This window comes from Lepus europaeus, chromosome 12, assembly GCF_033115175.1.
Source record: "Lepus europaeus isolate LE1 chromosome 12, mLepTim1.pri, whole genome shotgun sequence".
Taxonomy (NCBI): Eukaryota; Metazoa; Chordata; class Mammalia; order Lagomorpha; family Leporidae; genus Lepus; species Lepus europaeus.
The window spans coordinates 70,296,647-70,323,277 of record NC_084838.1 but is presented as its reverse complement, the minus strand read 5'-3'; the positions used below and the strand labels follow the sequence as shown (position 1 = coordinate 70,323,277).

At 42.8% G+C, this 26,631-nt stretch overlaps 2 protein-coding genes across 8 annotated transcripts in view; one reads left to right on the top strand and one right to left on the bottom strand.

Annotated features, from left to right (window-relative positions):
* Positions 1-26,631, bottom strand: part of SPATA6L (spermatogenesis associated 6 like) — an 84,698-nt gene that overhangs the window by 52,678 nt on the left and 5,389 nt on the right. For 3 of the 7 annotated variants that reach the window (XM_062208319.1, XM_062208314.1, XM_062208315.1), the window contains exons 3-6: positions 22,078-22,122; positions 17,624-17,761; positions 12,702-12,750; positions 3,341-3,382 (exon numbers count right to left, since the gene is read on the bottom strand). In XM_062208319.1, the coding sequence (XP_062064303.1) occupies positions 3,341-3,382; positions 12,702-12,750; positions 17,624-17,761; positions 22,078-22,122 (274 nt within the window). Of the gene's footprint in view, positions 1-3,340; positions 3,383-12,701; positions 12,751-17,623; positions 17,762-18,240; positions 18,295-22,077; positions 22,123-22,303; positions 22,337-25,035; positions 25,093-26,631 lie in introns of those variants that run through there. The other 4 variants (XM_062208317.1, XM_062208316.1, XM_062208321.1 and 1 more) reach the window with 4 other exon arrangements.
* On the top strand, positions 17,997-20,538 carry PLPP6 (phospholipid phosphatase 6). Its single transcript, XM_062208322.1, has one exon. The coding sequence runs from the start codon at positions 18,092-18,094 to the stop codon at positions 18,965-18,967; it is 876 nt and encodes a 291-aa protein (XP_062064306.1). The 5' UTR covers positions 17,997-18,091; the 3' UTR covers positions 18,968-20,538.

The window sequence follows — 26,631 nt, the reverse complement described above, 5'->3', positions numbered from 1 at the left end:
TAATATCCAGCATTAGCTGGGATGTAAGGAATGGACTGGGATGTGGGTAAGGGTACAATATCCACTGCTGGTACAGCAGCATTTTTCTCTAGTTGACAAGATACAGCTCAATCAAGTAATTTCAGTCTTTATATACAGTCTTTATATAACAGAAAAATATACTAACAGAAAAAATGATATTCATAAAAATGTGAAAGAACAAATCTAAATGCTCAGTAACAAGTTAAGAATATTAACACTATAGGAAAATATATAGCTATAGAAAATGACAAGTAAACTACAAGTGTAGAATCAGAAAACTAAGAACCAAAACAATACATACACAATGTACATGGCACTATAAAAATACATAAATAAACCATCAAAAATAATGATGCCAACCTATGCTTTTAGAAACGACAATATGGGGCCAGTGCCGTGGCTTAACAGGCTAATCCTCCGCCTTGCGGCGCCGGCACACCGGGTTCTAGTCCCAGTTGGGGCGCCGGATTCTATCCCGGTTGCCCCTCTTCCAGGCCAGCTCTTTGCTATGGCCCGGGAAGGCAGTGGAGGATGGCCCAAGTCCTTGGGCCCTGCACCCGCATGGGAGACCAGGAGAAGCACCTGGCTCCTGGCTTCGGATCAGCGAGATGCGCCGGCCGCAGCGGCCATTGGAGGGTGAACCAACGGCAAAAAGGAAGACCTTTCTCTCTGTCTCTCTCTCTCACTATCCACTCTGCCTGTCAAAAAAAAAAATAAAAAGAAAGAAAGAAATGACAATATGGAAGGCAGGCATTTAGCCTAGCGGGTAAGATGCTCATATACCACATTGATTCCTGGCTCCACCCCTGCTGGCAGACAACAGTGATGGCTCATGTAATTGGGTACCTGCTATGCATGTAGAAGACGTGGACTGAGTTCCAAGTTCCTGACTCTAGGCCTGGCCCAACCCCAGCCACTCCTGGCATTTAGGGAGGGAATCAGTAAATAAGAGTTCTTTGTCTGCCTCTCTCTCTCTCTCTCTGTCTACTTCTCAAATAAATAAAAAAAAAACTTAAATTTTTAAAAAAGGAAATGACAATACAAAATAATAGAAAAGCTAATAACAGAAGAAAATATGTGAGACAATATAAAATAATTCATATGTAAACAAAAGTTCTTTCAGGATTATGTGATTTAAGGATGCTTTTTACAAGAAGGAAAAGCCATGAAGCTATCTGCATTTTCATAAAGGAAAAAAATTTTAAAAGTTTAAAAATAAAGACCAGAAGAGCATTTTGAGTTTTTGGCATCTCTCTCTCTCTCTCTCTCTCTCTCTCTCTCTCTCTTATCTCACACACACACACACACACACACAATTACTTAAAAAAATAAAATAAAAAACGGAATTAAAAGATAATGTACATTTTCCCAAAATTTTGTATTGCCCTCACAGAGCCATACTGAGAGACTATGTATTTATGAGAATTGGCAGACTCTATCCTCTTCTCAAAGGCTTCTATGTTATGTCACTCAAGACATACCACATGGGCCAGTGTTGTGTTGCAGTTGGTTAAGCCATAGCTTGCAACACCAGCATCCCATATTGGAGTGCTGGTTACAGTCCTAGCTACTTGGCTTCTAATCCAGCTCCCTGCTAATGTGCCTGGGAAGCAAGCAGAACATGGTCCAAGTCCTTGGGCCTCTGCACCCATGTGGGAAACCAAGAAAAGGCTCCTAGCTCTGTCTTTGGCCTGGTCAAGCCCTGGGATTTTATGGCCTGTTGGGAAGTAAACCAGAAGATGGAAGATTCTCTTTCTCTCTTTCCTCCCCCCCACCTCGCTTTACCTTTCAAATAAATAAATCTTGAAAAAAGAAAAAAGCAAAGGCAGCACAGAACAGTCTGCCCTAGAGTCACATGATTTTATCAGAGGGGCCGGTCATCTAGGCACAACTACTCAACCCTGTCATTGCACCATGAAAATATCTACAAACAATTCTTAAATAAATGAGTGGGCCATGTTCCAATAAAACTTTATTTATGCATGGTGAAATTTTCATGTCACTAGTCTATTATTTTAAAAAAATTTTTGCAATCATTTAAAAATGTAGAAACCAAAAATAGTTTGTCAGTTCCCAAATAGTTAAACAGAGTTAGCCATATGACCCAGCAATTCTACCCTGGGGTTCATACTCAAGAAAACTAAATACATAATTTATGCATGAATGTTCATACCAGTATTGTTCACAACATCCAAAAAGAACAACCCAAGCATCCAGTGGCTGATGAACAGATAAGCAAAATTTGGTATATCCATAAAAAACAGTATTATTCAGGCATAGGAAGAAATTAAGACCTGATACACGGCTGAAGCTTGAAAACATGCAAAGTGTTAAGTTGCCAGACATAAAAGGCTACAGGCTTTCATGATATGAAATGTCTACAGTAAGCAAATCAAGAGAAAAAGAAGGCAGATCAGTGGCAGCCAAGGACTTGAGGGAGAAATGGAACAGAAATGTGGCTGCAATGAGTACATGGTTTCTTTCTGAGGGTATGAATACCTATATATTTAGATAGTGGTGATGATTGCAACAACCTTGTGAATATACTAAAAATAACTGAATTGCACATATGAAAATTTTAATTGTATGGCATATGAATTCTATTGCAATAAAATGTAAAAGCTATTATTAGTTCACAGGCCAATCAAAAGCAGATGGCAGGTGCACATGCACACACATACACATCTGACTTATTACAACACAAAGGCCAAAACTTGAAACATAAACTGGGACTAAAAAAAATCATTTTATGCTACTTACAGTTAGCTATATATAAAAAAAAAAAAACAGAATGTCAAAGAATCTGTTTATATTATGCTCACTGCCACCAAACTCCATAAAGTTATTCTTCTGAAAATGAACAAAATTCAACAGATTGCCAGGCAAAAAAGTGAATCTTACATAAATTTACAAACATATAAAGTTTTATGTATTTAAAAACACAAGTTTTAAATGCACAATCCCCATTTATTCATGCCAAAATCCTTTCAAAACTAAATTAAGCCAATGTAAATTTTTAAAACTTTAAAATTTATTTGAGAGGCAGAGACAGAGAGAACCCATCTATTTACTCCTCATATGCCCACCACAGCCCTAGGTGAGGGGCTGAAGCCAGGAACTCAATCCATGTCTACCATGTGGGTAGCAGGAACCCAGTCACTTGCTCCTGTTAGCAGGAAGGTGGATTCAGGAGCCGGAGCCAAGTATTGAACCCAGGTACTCCAATATGGGACACAAGTGCCTTAACTAGCAGCATCTTAAATACAGGCTCAATGCCTGTCCCTAAGACAATTTAGAAGTGCATTTACTGTCACATTACCTGGAGGCACTAGTTGAATTAATTCAAACCTGGTTAGGAAGCCTGAAAAGGAAAAAATGATATTTTAATATTTCAGAAAATTTCCAGGTTTTCATTAATTGATGAGTTTAAAACTGTCATAACATTCCATTTACATCAATATTAATAATAACAATAACCCAAAATAATACCAACAACTACTAAGACTTAATAAATTGAAAGAATGGAGTGAGAGTAACAGAGTTATAAAAATAGCATTTTACCTCCTGCAAAGTATTGACAAAAATGATTCAATATTTTGTGTCTTAAAAGTACATGCATAAAGCACTAAAATAATAATAAATTTTTCATTTTAAAAATTCAAAATCTAGGGGGCAGTGCTGTGGTGTAGCAGGTAAAGCCACTGCTTGCAATGCTGGCATCCCACATGGGTACTAGTTCAAGTCCCAGCTGCTCCATTTATGATCCAGCTCCCTGTTAATGTGCCTAGGAAAGCAGTGGAAGATGGCTCAAGAGTGTGGGCCTAGTAGGGGAGACCCAGAAGAAGCTCCTGGCCTATCTCTGGCCATTACATCTGGGGAGTGAACCAATAGATGGAAGATCTCTCTCTCTCTCTCTCTCTCTCTCTCTCTCTCTGCCTCTCCCTCTCTGTAACTCTGCCTTTCAAATAAATAAACAAATCTTTTTTAAAAAAATCTAAATCTAATTGTTAGCCATTAACACATAAAAGTTAATCTTGCTTAAAATAATGTACTTTGTGATCACAAATTAGACATGGAACATAACTGTTTAAATATTTTTTAAGCCAGCCGGCGCCGCGGCTCACTAGGCTAATCCTCCACCTTGCGGCGCCAGCACACCGGGTTCTAGTCCCGATTGGGGCGCTGGATTCTGTCCCGGTTGCCCCTCTTCCAGGCCAGCTCTCTGCTGTGGCCAGGGAGTGCAGTGGAGGATGGCCCAAGTGCTTGGGCCCTACACCCCATGGGAGACCAGGAGAAGCACCTGGCTCCTGGCTTTGGATCAGCACAGTGTGCCGGCCGCAGCGGCCATTGGAAGGTGAACCAACGGCAAAAGGAAGACCTTTCTCTCTGTCTCTCTCTCTCACTGTCCACTCTGCCTGTCCAAAAAAAAAAAAAAAATAGCCATTTATGTTATTTTTATTTATTTGAATGGCAGAGAGACAGACAGGCAGAAATTTCCATCTGCTGGTTCATTCCCCCAAATGCCTGCAATACCCAGCCAGGACTGGGCCAAGCCAAAGCCAGGAATTCCATCTGTCCCAAGTGGTGTTAACCACTGTACCAAACAGCTGCCCCCTTCCCCTGTGGTAACAACAAGCACTTAATTAATTCTCATGACAACCCTATGAGTCCAGTATAACAGCAATCCTAATCTGTATGAATAAGGAAACTAAATCTCAAAGAGGAAAGTACAGTAATGTGGGCAAAGTCACATGGGACACTAACGACAGGGCTTGAACCCAAGCAGTCTGCTCCCAGAGCCTGGGCTATTACATTTCACTGAAAAATCTCACAAAGCAAATTAATTTCAATGCTTTAAAAAAAGATACAGCTTTTAATTCCCTGTTAGAATAGCATAACATATTTTAAGCTTATTTCAAATATCAAGGACAGAGTAAATCACTACTCAGTGACCTACAAAACTGTCCTCAAGCTCTTATAATGCTCAGCCTACCCAGGGTTACTATGTGGGAACTGACAGGGAAATTCTAATTCTTGAACACTCATTTGAAATGTTGATTTTCCTCTAGGAGATTTAAAGAGGCTTGCGGAATCAGCATTCCTATCAACATGATCCATATCAGAAAGATGTTTCAATTTCCTATCTAGTATTCAGGTGGAAATGTAAATACAGTAGATCAATCTGGGAATTACATCAACTTCTTAAAAGCTTAAATTCCAAAGGCACCATTTTGTTTGCCTTGATATCTTCCTGAGACATGTAAGTTTAGTGCTCAGAGAAATACATTTGACCTGTTAACTGAGAAAACAGCTCTAAAAAAGGAGTTATTCCTTTTAAGGAATAACTGTTGTTCCTTTTAAGATTCCTCTTTCAGGGCTGGCGCTGTGGCATAGTTGGTAAAGCCACCCCCTGCAGTGCCAACATCCCATATGGGCGCCACTTCTGATCCAGCTCTCTGCTATGGCCCAGAAAAGCAGTGGAAGATGGCCCAAGTCCTTGGGCCCCTGCACCCTCGTGGAAGACCTAGAGGAAACTCCTGGCTCCTGGCTTTGGATAGGGGCAGCTCCAGCCGTTGCAGCCAACCGGGGAGTGAACCAGTGGATAGAAGACTTCTCTCTCTCTCTCTCTGCCTCTCCTTTTTTCTCTGCGTAACTCTGACTTTCAAATAATAAATAAATCTTAAAAAAAAAAAATAAGATTCCTCTTTCTCAGTCTACCTGCCCTGTGTTGCTCTGGGACTTTTCTGGTTTGTTTTTTGGTTTTTGGTTTTGTTTTATATATATATATATATATATATATATATATATATATATATATATTTTTTTTTTTTTTTTTTTTTTTTTTTAACAGGCAGAGTGGATAGTGAGAGAGAGAGAGAGACAGAGAGAAAGGTCTTCCTTTTTGCCGTTGGTTCACCCTCCAATGGCAGCTACGGCCGGCGCATCTCGCTGATCCGAAGCCAGGAGCCAGGTGCTTCTCCTGGTCTCCCATGCGGGTGCAGGGCCCAAGGACTTGGGCCGTCCTCCACTGCCTTCCCAGGCCATAGCAGAGAGCTGGCCTGGAAGAGGGGCAACTGGGATAGAATCCGGCGCCCCGACCGGGACTAGAATCTGGTGTGCCGGCGCCGCAAGGCGGAGGATTAGCCTGTTAAGCCACGGCGCCGGCCTGTTTTTTATATTTTATTTATTTATTTGAGAGGCAGAGTTATAGACAGTGAGGGAGATACAGAGATAAAGACCTTCCATCCACTGGTTAACTCCCCAAATGGCCCCAATGGCCAGAGCTGGGCCAATCTGAAGCTAGGAGCCAAGAACCTCCTCCAGGTCTTCCCACACTGATGCAGGGACCCAAGCGCTTGGGCCATCCTCCACTGCTTTCCCAGGCCATAGCAGAGAGCTGGATCAGAAGTGGCGCAGCTGGGTCTTGAACCAGCGTCCATATGGGATGCTGGTGCCACAGGCGGAGGATTAACCTACTACGCCACAGAACAGGCCCCTGGGATTTTTCTTTTCTCCATGGGACATCTCACTCATCTGAGATTTAATTAATAACTACCTGCTGAGACAGAACAATCTATCTAGCAAGAGACCACACTCACATCTACCTTTTCTTGAGCTTCCAAATCTTATATTCTTCACTACTGGACCTCTCCACTTGGGCTTAACACTGGCACACCAAACTCAACATATTTCAGCTTAATTTCTTCTCACATCAACTCTTCTTCATAAATGCTAGTCTCCATGAAAGGAATGAACAGGATTTCTCTAAATTCTGCATTAGTTAAGAGTTTGCCCACATCTAATGAAGTCCTCCAAAGTCCCCCTCTCTGCTCTGACCTTATGGCCCACAACACCTGCTCAGTAAGCTCTCGTCTATGAGACTGTAAGCAACGACTCACTCTTTTTTAAAAAAATATATTTATTTACTTATTTATTTGAAAGAGTTACACAGAGAGAGAAGGAGGGAGAGAGAGAGAGAGAGAGAGAGAGGGAGAGAGAGAGATCGATCCTCCATCTGCTGGTCCATTCCCCAAATGGCCACAATGGCAGGAGCTGAGCCAATCCTCCAGGAGCCAGGAGCCTCCTCCAGGTCTTCCATGTGGGTACAGGGGCCCAAGGACATGGGCCATCCTCTACTCTCCCAGGCCATAGCAGAGAGCTGGACCAGAAGAAGAGCAGCCGGGATTCAAACTGGCACTGCAGGAGGCTGCCCTACCCACCACGCCACAGTGTTGGGCCCCACCGTAATGACTCACTCTTCACCTAATTCCAAACTCTAATCTGTCACGTCAGCCTGATGTCTAGCCTGCTCCTGATTCTGTCTTCAGCTCATCTGGTAATTGCTTCTGGTTGTCTATGTTCTGCCTAATTTCTTTAATAGTGTAAAATCTCAGTTGAAAAATTCATAAAGCTTGTCAGAAAGTGATTGAAGATCACATCATTCACCTTATGAAACTAGAAAAAAAGAAAAAACTAAACCTAACACAAACAGAAAGTCAGCAAATATTAAGCAGAAATAAATGAAATAGGGAACCGAAAAAGAGGTCAACAAATTCAAAAGTTAAAGATCAACAAAACTGATACTTTTAGCTAGACAAAGAAAAAAAGAGAAAAAGTTCAAATTACTAAAATCAGAAATGAAGGAGGGGATTACAGAAATAAAAGCAATAATAAAATATGAAGAATTATATGCCAGCAAATTAGGTAACTTATGGACAAATTTCTAGAAAGATAAAAATTCCTATCACTAACTCAAGAAGAAATAGAAAATCTGAAGAGATCCATAAAGAAACATTAAATTTGTAATCAAATACAACTCAAATATAAGTTCAGACCCAGATGGCTTCACTGGTGAACATTGAAAAAAAGAATTAATATCATGACAGGTACTGTGGCATAGAGGGTAAAGCCACCACCTGCAGTGCTGGCATCCCATATGGGCACCAGTTCAAGACCCAGGTACTCCACTTCTGATCCAGCTCTCTGCTACGAGTTGGGAAAGCAGCAGAAGACAGCCCAAGTTCTTGGGCCCCTGCATCCACATGAAAGATCTGGAAGAAGCTCATAGCTCCTGGCTTCAGCCTGGCCCAGCCCCAGCCAGCCGTTGTGGCTATCTGGGGAGTGAACCAGCAGACAGAAGATCATTCTCTGTCTCTCCTCTTCTCTCTGTAACTCTGCCATTCAAAAACATTTTTTTTAAATCTTACATAAAATACATGATCATCTCAACAGATAGAGAAAAGGCATGTGACAAAGTCCAACATTCTTTTATGATAAAAACACAATAAACCAGGAATAAAAGGAACTTCCTTAACCTGATATGAAAAGCTGATATCTAGATCATACTTAATGTTAAAAAAAAAAAAACTGAATGTTTCTGCCTAACATCATGAGCAAACAAGGATGCTCACTTTCATCATTTCTACTCAATATTATACCTAAGATTCTAACCAGTGAAATTAAACAAGAAAGTAAAATAAAATGCATACAAACTAAAAAGAAAGAAGTAGGGGTTGGCACTGTGGTACAACGGGCTAAACTGCATCCCATATTGAAGTGCCAGTTCAAGTCCCAGCTACTCCACTTCTGACACAGTTTCCTGCTAATGAACCTGGGAAGCAGCAGATAAATTATGATTCAAGTCCTTGAATTCCTTGTTACCCATCTGGGAGGCCCAGATGGAGTCCCTGGCTCCAGGCTTTAGCCTGCACCAGGCCATTGTTGCAACAGACATTTAGGGAGTGAAACAGAGGATAGACAAACTCTCTCCTCACTCCCTTGCTCTCTTCTTCTCTCCCTCTGTCACTATTCCTTTCCAATACAAAAATAAATCTTTAAAAAAAAAAAAAAAGAGTATGGCCGGTGCCGCCGTAGCTCACTAGGCTAATCCTCTGCCTGCAACGCCGGCACACCGGGTTCTAGTCCCGGTTGGGGTGCCGGATTCTATCCTGGTTGCCCCTCTTCCAGGACAGCTCTCTGCTATGGCCTGGGAGTGCAATGGAGGACGGCCCAAGTGCTTGGGCCCTGCGCCCGCAAGGGAGACCAGGAGAAGCACCTGGCTCCTTCCTTCGGATCAGCGCGGTGCACCCGCCGCAGCGGTCATTGAGGGGTGAACCAACGGAAAAACGAAGACCTTTCTCTCTCTCTCTCTCACTGTCCACTCTGCCTGTCAAAAAAAAAAAAAAAAAAAGAGTAAAACTAACTTGAATTTTCAGATGACATGATTTTATATACAGGAAATCCTAAAGAATCAACAATAACAAAAAAACCTACTAGAATAAGTGAGTTCAACAAATCTGCAGGATAGGTATCAGTATACAAAAATCAACTGCATTTGGGGTCAGTGCCATGGCTCACTTGGTTAATCCTCTGCCTGCAGCGCCGACATCCCATGTGTGTGCCGGGTTCTAGACCTGGTTGCTCCTCTTCCAATCCAGCTCTCTGCTGTGGCCCGAGAGGGCAGTGGAGGATGGCCCAAGTGCTTGGACCCCTGCACCTGCATGGGAGACCAAGAGGAAGCACCTGGCTCCTGGCTTCAGATCAACGTAGCTCCTGCCATAGTGGCCATTTGCAGGGTGAACCAACAGAAGGAAGACCTGTATCTCTCTCTCACTGTCTAACTCTATCCATCAAATAAAAAAGAAAAAAAATCAACTGCATTTAGTTTTTTAAACATTTTTTTAAAGATTTTTTTTCTTATTTATTTGAAAGGCAGAGTTATAGAGAGGCAGAGACAGAGAAAGAGGTCCTCCATCCGCTGGCTCACTCCTCAGATGGCAACAACAGCCGGAGCTGTGCCAATCCAAAGTTAGGAGACAGGAACCTCTTCTGGGTCTCCACACAGGTGCAGGAGTCCAGGACTCTGGCCAATTTCTCTTGCTTTCCCAGGCCATAGAAAAGAGGTGCATTGGAAGTGGAGCAGCTGGGACTCCAACCAGCACCCATATGGGATGCCAGCACTGCAGGCGGCAGCTTTACCTGCTTATGAAGCAGTGCTGGCCCCAGTCAACTGCATTTATATGCACCTGAAATAAACAATCTGAAATTTAAATTTTTAAAGAGCTCCATTTATAACAGCATCAAAAAGAATATAATATTTAAGACAAATTTAACATGAAATGTATGATTTGTATACTGAAAATTACAGAATATTGAAAATAAATTTAAAATACCCTAAATAAATGAAAACACATCCTATGTTCATGATTGGAAGACTTAATACTGTTAACATGGCAATATTCTCCTAACTGATCAACTTCAATGCAATTCCAATTAACAACCCAGCTGAATTATCTGCAGAAACTGATAAGCTGATTCAAAACTGGATATAGAAACTTGAGTGACTCCAAATATCAAAAAAAAAAAAAAAAAAAAAAACTATTGAAAAAAGACAACCTGAATTGGAAGACACACTCCCCAGTTCCAAAACTTACTACAAAACCACTTAATCAAGATTGTGTGTTAGCATAACAAGAGACTTCTGGATCAATGAAATAAAATTGAGACCCTAAAAATAAACCCTGAGGTTATAGTAAGTTGATTTCAACATGGATGTCAAGATAATTCAATGGGGAAAAAAATCATCTTTTTATTTTTTTAAGAATCACCTTTTTATAAAAATGGGGCTAAGACAACTGAACATCCATTAGCAAAAGAATGAAGTTGGGCTCCTATTTCATACCATCTACAAAAATCAATACAGCATAGATCACAGACCTAAATCTAAGAGCCAAAACCATAAAACTCTGGAGAAATCATGGATACAAATCCCTGTGACCTTCAATTAGACAATGCTTTCTTAGATACAATATCAAAACCAAGGCAATGAAAGGAAACAGATAAACCAGAATTCAGCGAAATTTTAAACTTCCGTGTTCTAAGAATACCATGAAGAAAGTGAAAGGCAATTCAAAGAATGGAAAAGACATGAAGATCATATATCTGATAACAGATTTGTCTCTAGAATATACAAAGAACATTTAAGACAACTTAAAAAAGACAAATATCCAATTAAAAAATAAGAAAAGGATCTAAATAGACATTTCTCTGATGAAAACAAATAAATGTCTAATCTCAGTTAAAAAAAAGACTGTCATCCTTAGCCATCAGCAAAGAGCAAATCAAAACAATAATATTTCATACTCACAAGGATAGCTATCAATTAAAACAGATATAATAAGTATTAGCAGGATAAGGAGAAATGAAACATTCATATACTGCTGGTGGAATATAAAATGATTCAGCTGATTCAGAAATTGTATTGAAGCACCTTAAAAAGGTTAAACTTACTCACCATATGACCCAACAACTCCACTTCTAGAACTCAAGATGTATACAAAGATTTGTACACAAGTATTCATAGCATCATTATTCATAATAGTCTAAAAACAGAAACAACTCAAATGTCCATCAATTGATGAATAGAAAAACAAAATGTAGGGGCCAGCATGATGGCACAGCAGGGTAAGCCACTGGCTGTGATGCCAGCATCCCATATGGGCGCCAATTCGAGCCCTGGCTGCTCCACTTCCATTTGTACTCCCTGCTAATACAGCTGGGAAAGCAGAAGATGGTCCAAGTCCTTGGGCCCCTGCCACCCATGTGGGAGACCCAGATGGAGTTACAGGCTCTTGGCTTTGGCCTGGCCCATCCCCAGCAGTTGCAGCCATTTGGTGTGTGAACCAGGGAATGGAAACACACACACTCTCTTCTCCCTCTCCCCCACCCCCGTAACTCTACCTTTCAAATAAATAAAATATTTTTTTAAATTTTTTATTTTTTTGACAGGCAGAGTGGATAGTGAGAGAGAGACAGAGAGAAAGGTCTTCCTTTTTGACGTTGGTTCACCCTCCAATGGCCACTGCGGCCGGCACACTATGCTGATCCGAAGCCAGGAGCCAGGTGCTTCTCCTGGTCTCCCATGCGGGTGCAGGGCCCAAGGACTTGGGCCGTCCTCCACTGCCTTCCCGGGCCATAGCAGAGAGCTGGCCTGGAAGAAGGGCAACCGGGATAGAATCCGGTGCCCCGACTGGGACTAGAACCCGGTGTGCCGGTGCCGCAAGGCGGAGGATTAGCCTGTTAAGCCACGGCGCCGGCCTAAATAAAATATTTTTAAAAGAAAGAAAAATGAAATGTAGACCATTCATATACTGGAATATTATTTGGCCATAAAAGGAAACGAAATAATAGCATATATTATAACATGGACGAATCTGGAAAACACTATCATCAATGACAGAAGCCAATCACAAAGAATACGTATTGTATAATGTAATTTACACGAAACCCAAAACAAGCAAATCTATAGAACCAGAAAGATTAGTGGTTGCCCATGGCTTGTAGGGTTACTGTTAATGGTTAATGGAGAATAGAGAGTGACTGATAATAAGAACAGGGTTTCTTTTGTGATGATGAAAATATTCTAATCAACTAGTGATCTAATTGTGGTGAACTCTGTGAATATACAAAAACCACTTAACTCTTATAGTCAAACAACTGCACCATCCATATTTAGAAAAACATCTGTAATAGAATCGAAAACATAATTCAAGGTTTACAGAGACTCTTGAATATAAATATGTATCAAACATAGAAGTACTACAGTTTTTAAAAAATCAGAATTTTATATCTTTGAATTATACAAATAGTCGTTACATTTGTTTACTTTTGAGAGTACCTACTTTCCAAAAGGTCTGCAACTGCTCCAGGATCTACTGCATTTTCAAATACCTGCAGAGAAAAATGTAGAAAACAAATTTCCAAAGTTTTTATTAGGTGCTTATAAACTGTAGATTACATCCGTCTAATATTTAACATGTGAAAAAAATCCAGCAATATAATATTTTAGGATTCAATAGATGCACATAAATGGGTATATGGCTAACGTTCAACAAATGACTACACAGTAAATGAAAATTAACCTAAGAGCAACAAGTACAAGGATATTTGAATTAGCTAAATCTACCACATGCCTAAAATGTCATCACCTTGACCTAGCTCAACTACCTGTTGCTAAAATCACATCTTACAGAGTGGTCATTTGTTACAGCAGTTAAGATATAGGCATTTGGGGAGTGAATGGGCAGTTGGAAAATTTCTCTCTCTCTTCTCTTTCAAATTAACAAAATAACATCAACCTCAAAGTCTTATCTAGAAAAACATTCTAAATATAACAGATTCTTAATATTAATTCAATGAATCATCTCTTTCCAAAGAATTGCTTATGCTAAAAAGTAATATAAATAGAAATTCTAGCCTATGTGTACAGAATTAAACTAACAAAATGAAAATCTCATAAGTTTTAAATGTACCATATAAATAACACAAAAGCATTGTGATATGTGCCTTGCTACTGCCAAAGCTGCATATTTTATCCCTGAGATATAAGGGTTTGGGATAGGAGTGAAATAAAAGGCATGGTACTCCCCTCCCCCTGAACTCTAGAACTCTGTGAGAAATAGTTTTCAACAGAGTTTTATTTCAGGCCTTGAAATTCTGATTTAAATGATCTTTAAACTTAAGCATGGTTAAATCTGTCCTCAAGTCCAAAACCAAGTCTGTTTTAAGGAAGGAACTAGTGGTTGTCCCCTGTAATCCTTTTTTTTATCTTACTGACTTGAATTATTAAGCAAGCAAATTTTCATAGCTTTTTTTCTGCCTAAATTGTTTCAATGATTGCAACCCTTTGCTTTCACTTATTGTTACGGGTTGAATTGTGTTCCTACTCCAAATGCAAAGACAAGAGTTCTAACCCCAGTGTCTAAGAATATGACCTTATGTGCAGATGTAATTAAGTCAGAATGAGGTCACACAACTGGTGTCCTTATTGAAAAGGGAAATCTAAGTACAGGGACTGTTCAAAGAAATACTCTAGACAGAATAAACTCAATAGAATTGATTTAAGCAATGAGAAATCATGAATCTGCAAACTCAGAATCTGAAGAGGTTCAGAGAACTCCACTGCTGCTGTGTGTACTGCCAGTTTTTATAAGTGGAAGTGGAAATAAGACAAATACATTTGATCAGTTAGAGTGGAAAGACTCCAGTTAGAGCTAAGTCAGCAGTTTCTGATAGGCAGTCTCTAGTGAGAGGTTAGTTGATTAAATCTAGTTGGCAAAGTTTCTAGTTTCACTTTATTTCACTTTATTTGAAAGACACAGAGGGGCCAGCACTGTGGTGTATCGGGTAAAGCCGCCACCTCCAATTTTATCCCATATGGGCGCCGGTTCAAGTTCCCACTTCCGATCCAGCATTCTGCTCTGGCCTGGGAAAGCAGTAGAAGATGGCCCAGTTCCTTGGGCCCCTGCACCCGTGTGGGAGACCTGGAAGAAGCTTCTGGCTCCTGGCTTCAGATCGGCACAGCTCCGGCCATTGCGGACAATTAGGGAGTGAACCAACGGATGGAAGACCTCTCTCTCTGCCTCTCCTTCTCTCTCTGTGTAACTCTTTCAAATAAATAAATAAATCTTAAAAAAAAAAAAAGACACAGAGACAGTGATTTTCCATCCATGAGTTCACCCCCCAAATGCCTACAATAGCCAGGCTGTGCCAGACCAATAGATTGGAGCCAAGAACACCACCGAGTCTCCCACGTAGGTGGCAGAAACCCAAGTATTTGAGCCATAATCTGCTACCTCCCAGGGCACATATTAGCAGGAAGCTAGATTGGAAGCTAAGGAGCTAGGATTTGAATCAGGCATTCTTAACTGCTGTGCCAAATGCCGATACCTCCACCACCCCAATTTTTTTAGCCATCAGCACATGGAAAGAATGGCATGTAAACAACGGAGATAGTGCCATTAAGTCAAGGAACTACTGGAAGCTAGAAGGCATGGACCAGACTCTTCTCTAGTACTCTAGAGGGATCAGGGCCCTGCTGACACCCTGATTAGACTTCTGGCTTCCAGAACTGCTAGACAAGTTTCTGCTGTTTTTGCCAGTTTGTGGCACTTTGTATGGCAGCCCTATGAAACAAATATACCCATGTCTAAAAAGATTTCTCAAGTGTGATCCGAGGGATGAAGATGATCTTACCAAACAGGATGCCTCCCACATTTTTTATTAGGAATTTGTTTACGCAAATAACTGAAGACAATCAATTCTGAATTATAGAAGAGGGTCCCAGAGACAGAAGATATTTCTTCTACTTGCTGCAAATGTTTGCAGCTAGAGAATAGAATAGACACAAGAAAGCTGGAATCAACCAAAGGAAGAAAGCTTGAATATGAACCTAAACAACTCATATGATAGTGCAATTATTTCACTGCATTTATAATGTGGAAAAATGGCTCTGTGATATGTTTCACAAGTGATGTCAAATGTATTTTTTTTTTTTTTTTGACAGGCAGAGTGGACAGTGAGAAAGAGAGAGAGAAAGGTCTTCCTTTTGCCGTTGGTTCACCCTCCAATGGCCGCCGCGGCCAGCACACCGCGCTGATCCGAAGCCAGGAGCCAGGTGCTTCTCCTGGTCTCCCATGGGGTGCAGGGCCCAAGCACTTGGGCCATCCTCCACTGCACTCTCGGGCCATAGCAGAGAGCTGGCCTGGAAGAGAGGCAACCGGGACAGAATCCGGCGCCCCGACTGGGACTAGAACCTGGTGTGCCAGCGCCGCAAGGCGGAGGATTAGCCTATTGAGCCACGGCGCCAGCCAAATGTATTGGTTTTCAACATAGCAGTGTGGGCACCTAAGACAAGACTGAGAGGCTCACACTCATTCATGGATCAAGAAGGTTGGACTTGGGGCCAGAACTGTGGCACAGCTGCAGTGCTGAAATCCCATGTGGGCGCTGGTTTGAGTGCCAGCTGCTCCTCTTCCGATCCAGCTCTCTGCTGTGGGCTGGGAAAGCAGTGGGTAATGGCTCCCTCTCCCTCTCCCCCTCCCCTTCCCCCTCTCCCTCCCCTACTCCCTCTCCCCTTCCCCCTCTCCCTCCCCCTTCCCCTTTCCCTCTCCCTCTCTCTGGCTCTCTGTAACTCTGTTTTCAAATAAATAAATCTTGGGAAAAAAAGAAGGTTGGAATAGATGCCACTCTCCAAGGTCATTTACATATTTGCCATTCTGTGCTTTCATAAGTTTATATCCTTGAACTTCTCATAAAAAGATTTTTAAAAAGTCTTCTACAGGACATCGGCTGGCGCTGCAGCTCAATAGTCTAATCCTCCGCCTGCAGCACCGGCACCTGCACCCACCCCCTCCCCCCCGGGGTTCTAGTCCTGGTCGGGGCGCCCGGATTCTGTCCCGGTTGCCCCTCTTCCAGGACAGCTCTCTGCTGTGGCCCGGGAGGATGGCCCAAGTGCTTGGGCCCTGCACCCCATGGGAGACCAGGAGAAGCACCTGGTTCCTGCCTTTGGATCAGCGTGGTGCGCCGGCAGCAGCGCGCCGGCAGCGGCGGCCACTGGAAGGTGAACCAATGGCAAAGGAAGACCTTTCTCTCTGTCTCTCTCTCACTATCTACTCTGCCTGTCAAAAAAAAAAAAAAAAAGTCTTCTACAGGACAAAATCAAAATTGATAAAACTTATAAGGAAATTCTTGAGAGGGCTGTATTTTCACCATCTACTTTTCAGCACTTCTAACGTGTAAATAGGAGAAATAAGTACCTTTGCATTTTAATTGTGTGTTTGTGTGTTTCAAGGTAATAGCCACTTATTTCTTTCCCCTTTATCCATCCAGTTTTTGGAGAATTGTTATTAAAATTAATAGGCCATGGTTTAAACACTAATACATACTACTCTTGCACTGCAGAAAAATCAAATTCATCCTGGCCCATCCTCAGGCAAAACACATTGGTCGCTTTCTGATTCTCGGGCTTCAAATCAGATATACTCTATGCTGCAGCCTTTGCTCTCCCGAAGACTCACCTCAATGACACTGTTTGGGACAACATCATTAGACTTATTAAAGTTACAACCAATTCTATCTCCAAATTCCAAAGCAAAAACAGGAAAGCCTTGTGAGTGACTGCATAGTGATGAAATGAATAGTCCATTAAATACTGAAGTGGGAAGAAGCTTGGCAATGTTTTAGCTATTTATCCCAACAGTCAGTCATTGGAATGGGAGCAAGCCTTTATCATGGTGGCTAAACAACCCAGCTATGTATGACCTAAGGAAACTCAGTAAATCTGAAGAGCCTTCTTGTCTTGGGGAAGAATTTCAGTTACAGGAAGTATCTCATTCACTTAAAGGGTTGTTGTTGTTTTCTGGTTCTCAACAGGTTTTTTTTCCTAAGGTTCCCAGTTTATTGGTAATCTTGTTCATAAATGTAATGCAACTGCCTCTAACACTGCCAAGAACGTTGAGAAACCCTCTCTGTGCTCCAGTTAGAAAGTGCCGTGGGAGTTCCAAGAATAGAAAACATTGACCAGGGTATTTAGCACTAGATTGACAGAACTTGGCTCAGACCTGCAATGCCAAAGCATGGCTTCCAACCGTGGCTTGGCTTCAAGGCCCACTGTGGTTCTGCACTAGGCTCAAGTGCCTTTGGGTTTTTGGTTTTGTTTAGTTTTATAAGAAAATTTACAAATAACTTTGTAAGAATGTGATCCTTGTAAGCACTATTAGGTTATTTGCAGAGAGCAAAACCCAGTGAAAAAGTCACTAATCACCTTTTCAAATCTCATGCACCGCTGAATCACAATAGGGAACACAGATGGAAAGCAGTCCGTCTCCAGGTACTGATTCAAGAGGTAGATCCCGAGGAAAACATCCTGCTTGTCAGGCAGGAACACTCCTGGGCAAGAAACCTTAAGAAGAAAATAAGAGAGCTAGCAGGGCTTCTTTTTGTTTTGTTAAACAAGGCTCTATTTCTATTAACCACCCACAACCGCTGAAATCTGCCCCAGCCCCACACTGGAGCACCTGCACCGGCAGCAGCAAGGTCCTCCCCCCAGTCCTCTCCTCCCTCGCACAGGAAATTCCAGTTCCCCGCCCCGTCTCCGCCAGGTGTCACAATCGCGCTCCCGCCGCCGTCTCCCCCGCCCCTCCGGGATGGCCGTGCGGAAGCGGAAGAGGCTGCAGGGCCGGGAAGCCTCTGGTTAGGCCCGCCGGCTCCCGGGGCCGAGCCCCCCGCCGCGATGTCGAGCCCCCGGAGGAGCGCCGAGGGACGGCCGCTGAGCGCCTCCTCCTCCAGCAACAGCAGTAGCCCCGGCAGCCCGGCCCTTGGCGGCGGCAGGTTCGAGTTCCAGTCCTTGCTCAGCAGCCGCGCTCCGGCCACCGAGCCCACCTCCGCCCGGCTCCGCGCATCCGAGAGCCCGGTGCACCGCCGCAGCTCCTTCCCCTTGGCCGCGGCGGGCTCCTCGCAGGCGCCCCCGCCCTCGCTGCCCGAAGATGACCGCATGGACCTGAACCCCTCCTTCCTGGGAATCGCCCTGCGCTCCCTACTGGCCATCGACCTGTGGCTGTCCAAGAAGCTGGGGGTGTGCGCCGAGGAGAGCTCCTCCTGGGGCAGCGTGCGGCCGCTTATGAAGCTGCTGGAGATCTCGGGGCATGGCATCCCCTGGCTGCTGGGCACCGTCTACTGCCTGTCCAGGAGCGACAGCCCTGCCGGGCGCGAGGTACTCATGAACCTGCTCTTCGCACTGCTGCTGGACCTGCTGCTGGTGGGCCTCATCAAAGGGCTGGTCCGCAGGCGGCGCCCGGCCCACAACCAGATGGACATGTTTGTGACCCTCTCAGTGGACAGGTACTCCTTCCCCTCGGGCCATGCCACAAGGGCTGCCCTGGTGTCGCGCTTCATCCTGAACCACCTGGTGCTGGCCATTCCACTGAGGGTGCTGGTGATCCTGTGGGCCTTCATCTTGGGCCTCTCCAGGGTCATGCTGGGGCGGCACAATGTCACCGACGTGGCTTTTGGCTTTGTTCTGGGCTACATGCAGTACAGCATCGTGGACTACTTCTGGCTGTCACCCCACAATGCTCCGGTCCTCTTTGTACTGTGGAATCAACAATGACGTCATCTCACTGACTGGCACCAGGAGGTCTGAAGGTTTCCACATCCGGTGATGCCCATCTAAACCAGCAACATACCGTTTGTCCCTGTCTTAAGAGATTCCAGGCTTACTTTGGGATTTCAGGTGTCCCACGGTCTTGATATGTCGCTAGGCCAGAGCATGTGCTAGTCTTTTCTGAACACAGTCATATTAGGGGAAGCAAAAAACAAAAACAAAACAAAAAAAACCCTACTGTATATTTATTTAATTACTGTTTATATCTCCAAGACAATTGCAAACAAATCAAGCTGGGGTGGTTATATTATTGCTGTTTTTTGAAAGTTGACATCACCAAGATTGGTTTTGTAATCCCATCAGTCAACAAATCACTTGTAAATTGAAGTTTGAGAAACATATTCTTCATTCAGTAAATACCTATATACATGCAAATAAGCCACATCCTAATCCTAATCCTCTTCATGAGGTAAGATTTTACACAGTATTCTAAAAGTCTAAGGCATAGGTTTTCCAGTTTATTCCCTGAAGATCTGTTGCCACAGCTGGGGAGATTTCTTCTTAATTCTGATTTTCCTGGTAAGCTTCTTACTTTGTTGTCTCTTCCATCTTTGTGGACTGGGTAATGAGAAAATAAATTGTAGTACCTGTCTTTCCATCCTCTCTCCCTACATCTTCAAAGATCTTGAGATATTTGTTTCCCACTACTCTAATACTGTCCTTTAGTATTCAGAGAATAAGCCAAGAACTTTGTTGAAGAAGCAGCACTTATAAGCTATGCGTATCTAAGGTGCTCACAGAAAAGTAAGGATGCGAGTATGGCCTCATAGTTCTCATGACGACTAATAACATGTCAAAACAGGCCACAGAAGCAATTGCTGGGGAAAATCAGAGGAACTGGAAGTTTGGAGGTAGACTGCCCACATGGCATGCTGATGACCAGGCTGGCAGGAGATGGGGCCCTGCTGCCTGTCATCTCTACTAAGTAAATAATAATGCTCTTCTGTCAGGATAATAAAATGAGAAAGTAAGCTGATTCTTTTTAATGCAAGAGAATAAGCTTAAATATGCCACAAGGATGACCCTGTATTCTATAATGGAATCCAGTTTTTCTGTATGTAGCACATTTTAGGTAGCAGTATTGAATTTGCAATTCATCAATTTACAAGGCACAAGGCAGAACTACTACATTTCTCTCTACACTGACCTTTACATTTAAAGTTGTTCATCCATGGTGCCTTCCCAAATCATAAAACCAAAGACCACCTAATATATGGTGGGCTCTCATCATTATTTGGCCCAGAAAGACGGGAGAGTATGCACTTTGAATACTGCTCTACCTGAAAGGAAAACCTCTATACTACCCATGAAAATGGTGTCTTCAGATAATCTTAATTACCCATTATTTTGGCATGTATAAATAGAAAGCATTCCATAAACCTCTGACAGAGGTGCAGATGAAATCTTAAGAGAATGGCTGTGATGCGTGGGCTCTGGAGGAAAGCATGAAAGCATGGCCTTCCCAGAGGCAAGAGCACCCTGAAAGAGGGACAGCTATTCCCATAAATAAAATGAAATCATTGGCATCCCCACAGTACCCTGAACACTGACTACCTCTTCACTTGGAAAAGCAGCCAGACTGTGAAGCTCTAAGTGGTTTGAGTTTGTGGTTTAACCTTAGAAAGAGCCTTCATTTTAATCACAGCAATATCCAGGCCAGATTTTTAGAAGCAATGATATTTCCTCTTGCAGCATCCTAAGTCTGAATATTGAGGGTCTACATTCTGGTTCACAGTTGTGCTTCTAGAATTCCTTGCTTTAGTTGCTGGGGCCTGAGTTTGCTGACTTTTAAAGCACAGATCAATTCACCTGACTTTTTGGAGCATCCTAAGTACTATAGTATAGAAAACTGGTTTCTTTATTACGCCAAGTTGTACACTAAGGAATGCTTTTAAAAACTCAGAATAAATAATGTTGAATGAGGTGACATGAAAACTTGCTTCATTTTTGCCTTCAGGAGGGAAACTAATGTATCATTTAGCTTCTCAATGGCTCCTTCATCTTCCTGTACAATTTTGAGAGCTTTAATTGACAGCACAGTTGATACCATCTGGCTCTATCTGCTGTCAGCAAAGTGGGACAAATCCAGGACTTCTGATCATGTTTCACAGCTCCATGTATGATGAAACCACAGCATTTGCCAATTGCACAGAGGCTGTCCACACATATCATGGCAGTGTCCTGCAAGCATTATGTTTGTAATTGCGGCCAGTAGAGAAGCTTCTAGTAACTTGGAGGCAAAGCTGCATGTCAGTCACTAAGTACAAATGAAGGATTGGAAAATGAAAGCTGAAATGGCATAGGGAGGACTGACTGTAGTCATTGTCCTAGGACCTCACTTACAAGGGTTAGATGGACAATCATAAAACATTTGTTGAGACAGGCACTGGGAGCAGCCGTTAAGCTACTGTGTGGGAAGCCAGCATCCCATATCAGAGTGCGTGGGTTCAACTTGCAGCCACTCCACTTCTGATCCAGCTTCCTGCTAATGTACATCCTGGGAAGCCACAGATGACGGTTCAAGTGTTTGGGGAGACTGGCAGGGTCCTGGCTTCTGCCTGGCCCAGCCCTGGCTGTTGCTGCCATCTGGGAAGTGAATGAGCAGATGCAAGTTTTCTCTCTTTTTTTCTCTCTCTCCCTGTTCATCCTTTCAAGTAAACACTTTTTTAAAAAAGTTAGATTATTCCCTGGTTATTAAAAGTAAGTTTTTAAATCCTTTTGTAAACCTTTACCCTAGAAAAGAAAATCTTCCTTGGACTTAATGCAGGGTTATTTTAAAAGAAAGGAAAAGCTCAGGATAAAGCTAAGAAATGTTGGCTTTAGTTAAAAAAATAAAATAAATAAATAAATAAAAAATAAAAAAAAGAGGAGGTTGGAACACTTGAGCTGCAATAGGACGTCGGGGGGAGGCCAATGTGGACAATCTTAGGGACAAGGGTACCATCTGCCCCAAAAGATAAAGATGAGTTTGTGTGAAGTGGGAGAGAGGTGGCGCTAAACCACAGGGACAGTGTAAGAATCTGACGAGGTTAAGGGGAGGGTTACGGGTCTCTTACCGCCCGGATCTGCAGTTCCACCACCACCTCCAGAGGCATCGTTCCCTGCGTGGGCGAAACGACCGGAATGAAAAGATCCTTCCGTGCAGTCCTGGAGCAACCTTTCTTAGTTTAGCTCAACCCCTAGGGCAAGTGCTCCCAGAAACTTCCCCAGCCCCCTGCCCCACCCCGTCCCCCATCTGTCCCCGCCAGCCCGGGTCCCTCCCACCGGGACGGGTCTCACAACCGGAGCTGGAGTGTAAGCTTCCAGAAGGCGGAAGCGTCGCGTTGCCATGGGCATCCAAAGCTCCGCCTTCCACCGGGAACGCGCGCACGCCCTGCGCTCCGCTGGGAACAGCCGCTCTGGACGTCTGCTTAGCGGGCCCTGCGCCGGCGGGAGGGCTGGCCGGGTCCTGAAGCGGTGGCCAGATCCCTAGGTGCTAGGGAACCTACTTTTCTTTCCCTCGACTCTCTTAATGGCCCCAGGAACTACGTTAAAATGTTCAGTTTCCATTCAAAATGTGGAATGAGAACATAGCTCCGTCATAATTTAAATACGACTCATTTTTAGTAACTATGCGACCCCTAAACCCTGGAACTTCTGTATGGTGATTTAATACAGTTACCTGCCCTTAAAAAGTATTCTCTTCCTTATTAAATGTTATATCTTCATGTTTGGCTTAGATAACACAGTCATCAAAAACAAGAAATTAAAACGTGTGCTAATTAGAAACCCAGCAATAATTAAAGTTTATAAATTAGGTTGCCTACAATGGAAATATTTGTCAGTCTTTCTTCAGCGCATTGTTCAGCTTTTTCAGGGGTTTAGTTAATCTAAGATAAGCGTCGAATTACATCATCTCCCAATGAGTAGTCACCTTATTTGCCCAAAGCCACAGTTAACAGTAAAAATAAATAAATAAATAAATAAATAAATAACAAAAAGAAATAGTGGGCAGGGCTACGGTTCTTAATAGTAGAGAGGGAGTCATATATTTTTTTTTTTTCTGTTCACTGTATTTGCCCAAAACTGAAGGGGAAGGAGTTGCTGCTTTTAACCAATCTGAAAAATCTGTCTCTGAAAAGAAAACAAAAAGAAAATCCTACCTAGTGTTGAGTCATTTATTGCTAATATTTTGCAGTGGAGATTTAGGCAATTGGGAATAGTGCAGAAAGATTCCCCAAGACAAAAGTTAGGTGTTTGTTTCTCTGATTGGAGTCCCTGGGAGGGAAAAACCCAGTGTGATGAAGAAGCACATATTGTGTCCTTATTCAATTCCTGTGCTCTCTCTACATGTCATGAGATACCAAGTGGCCGCATGGACCCCTACAATGTCCAGAACACCTATTTGTCACTCACTCACCTATTTGTCACTCATGTTATAAGTCACCAACACCAAAGCTAAGGTGTCAAAAGTGATAACCAAAACAGGTTAGTAAATAAGTAGCAGAGGTAAAATAGAAGAGAGAAATCAATACTAAGAATCTTAAAAGTGCTAGGAACATTGCATATAATAATTCATTTCATCCTCACAATAACTCTCTGAAGGAGAGACTATTATCCCTATTTTCAGACAAAGACAGCCACATTTGAATCCAGATGTGCCCCACCACATTACTGCCCTACAGCATAGACATCCTATTGCTACCTGGAGATACGGTGTCCCATCCAGCGCTCTTCCTATCCCTAACTTCTGATATAACTGGCCTCTCTTGCTTAGCTGCTGACAGCCTTCTCATTTCCCTCCAATTCTGGTCATTCTTTTTCTGTCCTCTGCCTGGCTAAGCAATGTTTTCAGGTCCTCTCCTTTCCTTGCTCTATACTCTTAACGTGGGTGCCATCCAATATGGATATTGGTTAACACATGTACACAGATTCACTTATCCTTCTCAGGCCTCTCCTGCTTCCCTGTGCCTTCTTCTGTTCCATACTATTACCCATATTTATCATCTTTGCAGCAACTGTCACACTAGCAGATTTACATTTATTCTTGGGATTGCTGATTACTCTCTCCATAATCTGTAAGTTCTGCATGGCTAAGTGTTTGTATACTAAATACCTAGCAAAGCAGATGCTTAACACATACCCTTGAGTAGATGTTAAAAGTGCAGAGATTATCAAACCAGTCTTTAAGGGTTCATGTACATGGGTAAGGGGAGGTCCTGCCACATCAGGGCAAATTAAATATGCATAATGAGAAAGAACAGAGTGCAGCAACTTCTGCTAGTATGTCAAGAGGATATTGAAGGGTAATAAATCAGCTAGCAGGGAATGTACTCTGTTAATTTTCCCCACCATGACCACCAGAGGCTACAGGCTGCCATGGAGATGCCTCTGGCCCACCTGGCAAAGTATTCATCATTGAGGCTACCACCTCTGCGGGAGGCCAAACAAAGCCATTCAAGGATTAGACTGTCACCAGGTCAAGAGAATGGCTTTACTACGGTGTAGGCACCTCATGGTGGCAGCAAACAGATTCCAACAATTTATATTCCCAGAGTGCTTCTGCAATGCAGCTTTAACAGCAATGACATCAGCACTGCAGAAATGACACATCAGCACATGCTGCCCACATCCTGATGCCAAACAAGAAAACAAAAACTGGCCCAAATGGGAATTTTCCAAAGAATAAGAATATGACTGTCAGACAATAATGGGCTGAGATTTTCCTTTTAACTAAAAATTAATTAAAAGACACAAAATTATAAACACATTTTTTAAATAAGAGGGATATTCATAAGAAGGGTGAAGCTCTCAAAAAAAAAAAGAAGGCACTCATGAGAGGAGTATAGAGAAACAGTTACACATTGTTGATGAGGTTGTAAACACATACTAGCTTTCTATGACTACTGTAACAACACAAATTTAGGAGCTTCAAACAAACAAAAAAAAATTATTATTTAAAGCTTGGTGGACCAGAAGTCCAACACATATCTCCGGGGACTAAAATTAAGGGGCCTGCAGACTGCGTTCCTTACCCTTTCTATGTCCTTATTTTTCCAATGTTAAAGACTGCTGCTATTCCTTCACTCAAAATTCCCTTCTTCTGTCTTCAAAATCAGCAGCATACAGCTAAGTCTTTCTCATGCTTCCATTTTTCTGGTTCTCTTTTCCACTTTAAATAAATACATTATATATATATATATATATATTTTAAACATCTTGTCCATTTAAAAGTTTAACTTCTTTTTTATTTACTTGAAAGGCAGAGCCAGAGAGAGAGAGAGAGAGAAATATTTCATATGCTGGTTCACTCCTCAAATGCCCACAAGAGCTGAGACTAGGGCTGAACTAGGCTAAAGGCAAGAGCTAGGAATTCTACCCTAATGTGTTGGTGGCGTATGCCCAAGCACTTAAACCACCATCTGATGCCTCACAGGGTGCACATTAGCAGGAAGCCGGATTGGAAGCGTTAGGTAGGAAGTTAGAAATTTAGCCTGTGTGTATGAGAGAGACAAGCCTGAAGACCAGCACCCACTGCAGAAGCTCCAGAAGCCCAGCATCTTACACTTCAAAGCCCTGCCCAGACCCTGGTAACCTCCCAGGTGGTCCCAACGTTTCCCCCAAGGAAAGCTCCCAGGAGAATTCTCTCTCTTAAGGACCAAATGGGTTACCTGACCTGATAACATGGGGCAATAAAACCTTCACAGACCCTAAGGGAAGCCCCCCTACTCTGCCCAGCTCCAGCAAATCTGAGGAGGAATTTGCTAATTTTCACCCAACAGACCCTTCTGCTAGGACTCCCCATCCTTTGTCCTGGAGGAGAGCGGGAGGTGGGTAAAGAGACTCCCTTAAAAACCTAGGGAAGTCCAAACAGACTGTGAGCTCAGCTCTGCCTCTTAGCTGAGCAGCCTGCCTGGCCTGCCCAGGTGGATTCTCTCCATTCAACCATGTAGCATTGCTCTCCCCCAGTCCGAGCAACTGGGCACTCTCTGCCTGTCCCTTCTGTTCTGACGGATGCCCTGTCCTCAACAAAGCCTTATCACTCTGCTCTCTGTCTCACGCCTGAATTCTTTCTTGTGAAGACAAGAGCCCATGGCTTCCACGGCCTTTCCTCCGGTGACAGAAGTGCAGGCAAGACAATCCCAAGTATTCTGATATGGAGAGTAGGTATCCTAAGCAGCAGCTTAACCTGTTGTGCCACAGCACCCTCCTCTCAGTCTTCTACTTTTATGTTTCTGATTACATTGGGACCACCCGGATAATCCAGGATAATGCTCCTATTTTTAGAGTCAGATGATTAACAAACTTAATTCCACCTACAACCTTAATTTCTCCTTTATCATGTAAGATAACGTTTTTCCAGGAATCAGGAATTAGGGTATGGACATCTCTGGGAGCTGTTATTCTGCCTACCACATGTAACTTCTCTGCAGAAAAAATTAATAATGTCCACCAAAATTTCTATTTGGCTCAGAAATTCCATGGCTAGATTTTATTCTATGGGTGTGGTTTCACTAAAACACAAACACATATGCTTCACCATTATCTAATTTTATTTATTTATTTTGAAGAGGGGCAGACATTTGGTATAGCCATAAGATGACACTTGGAATGCCTGCACCCCATATCCA

What these genes read in the sequence shown, in the direction of transcription:
- PLPP6 (XM_062208322.1), top strand. Translation starts at nt 18,092, where the DNA reads ATGTCGAGCCCCCGGAGGAGCGCCGAGGGACGGCCGCTGAGCGCCTCC.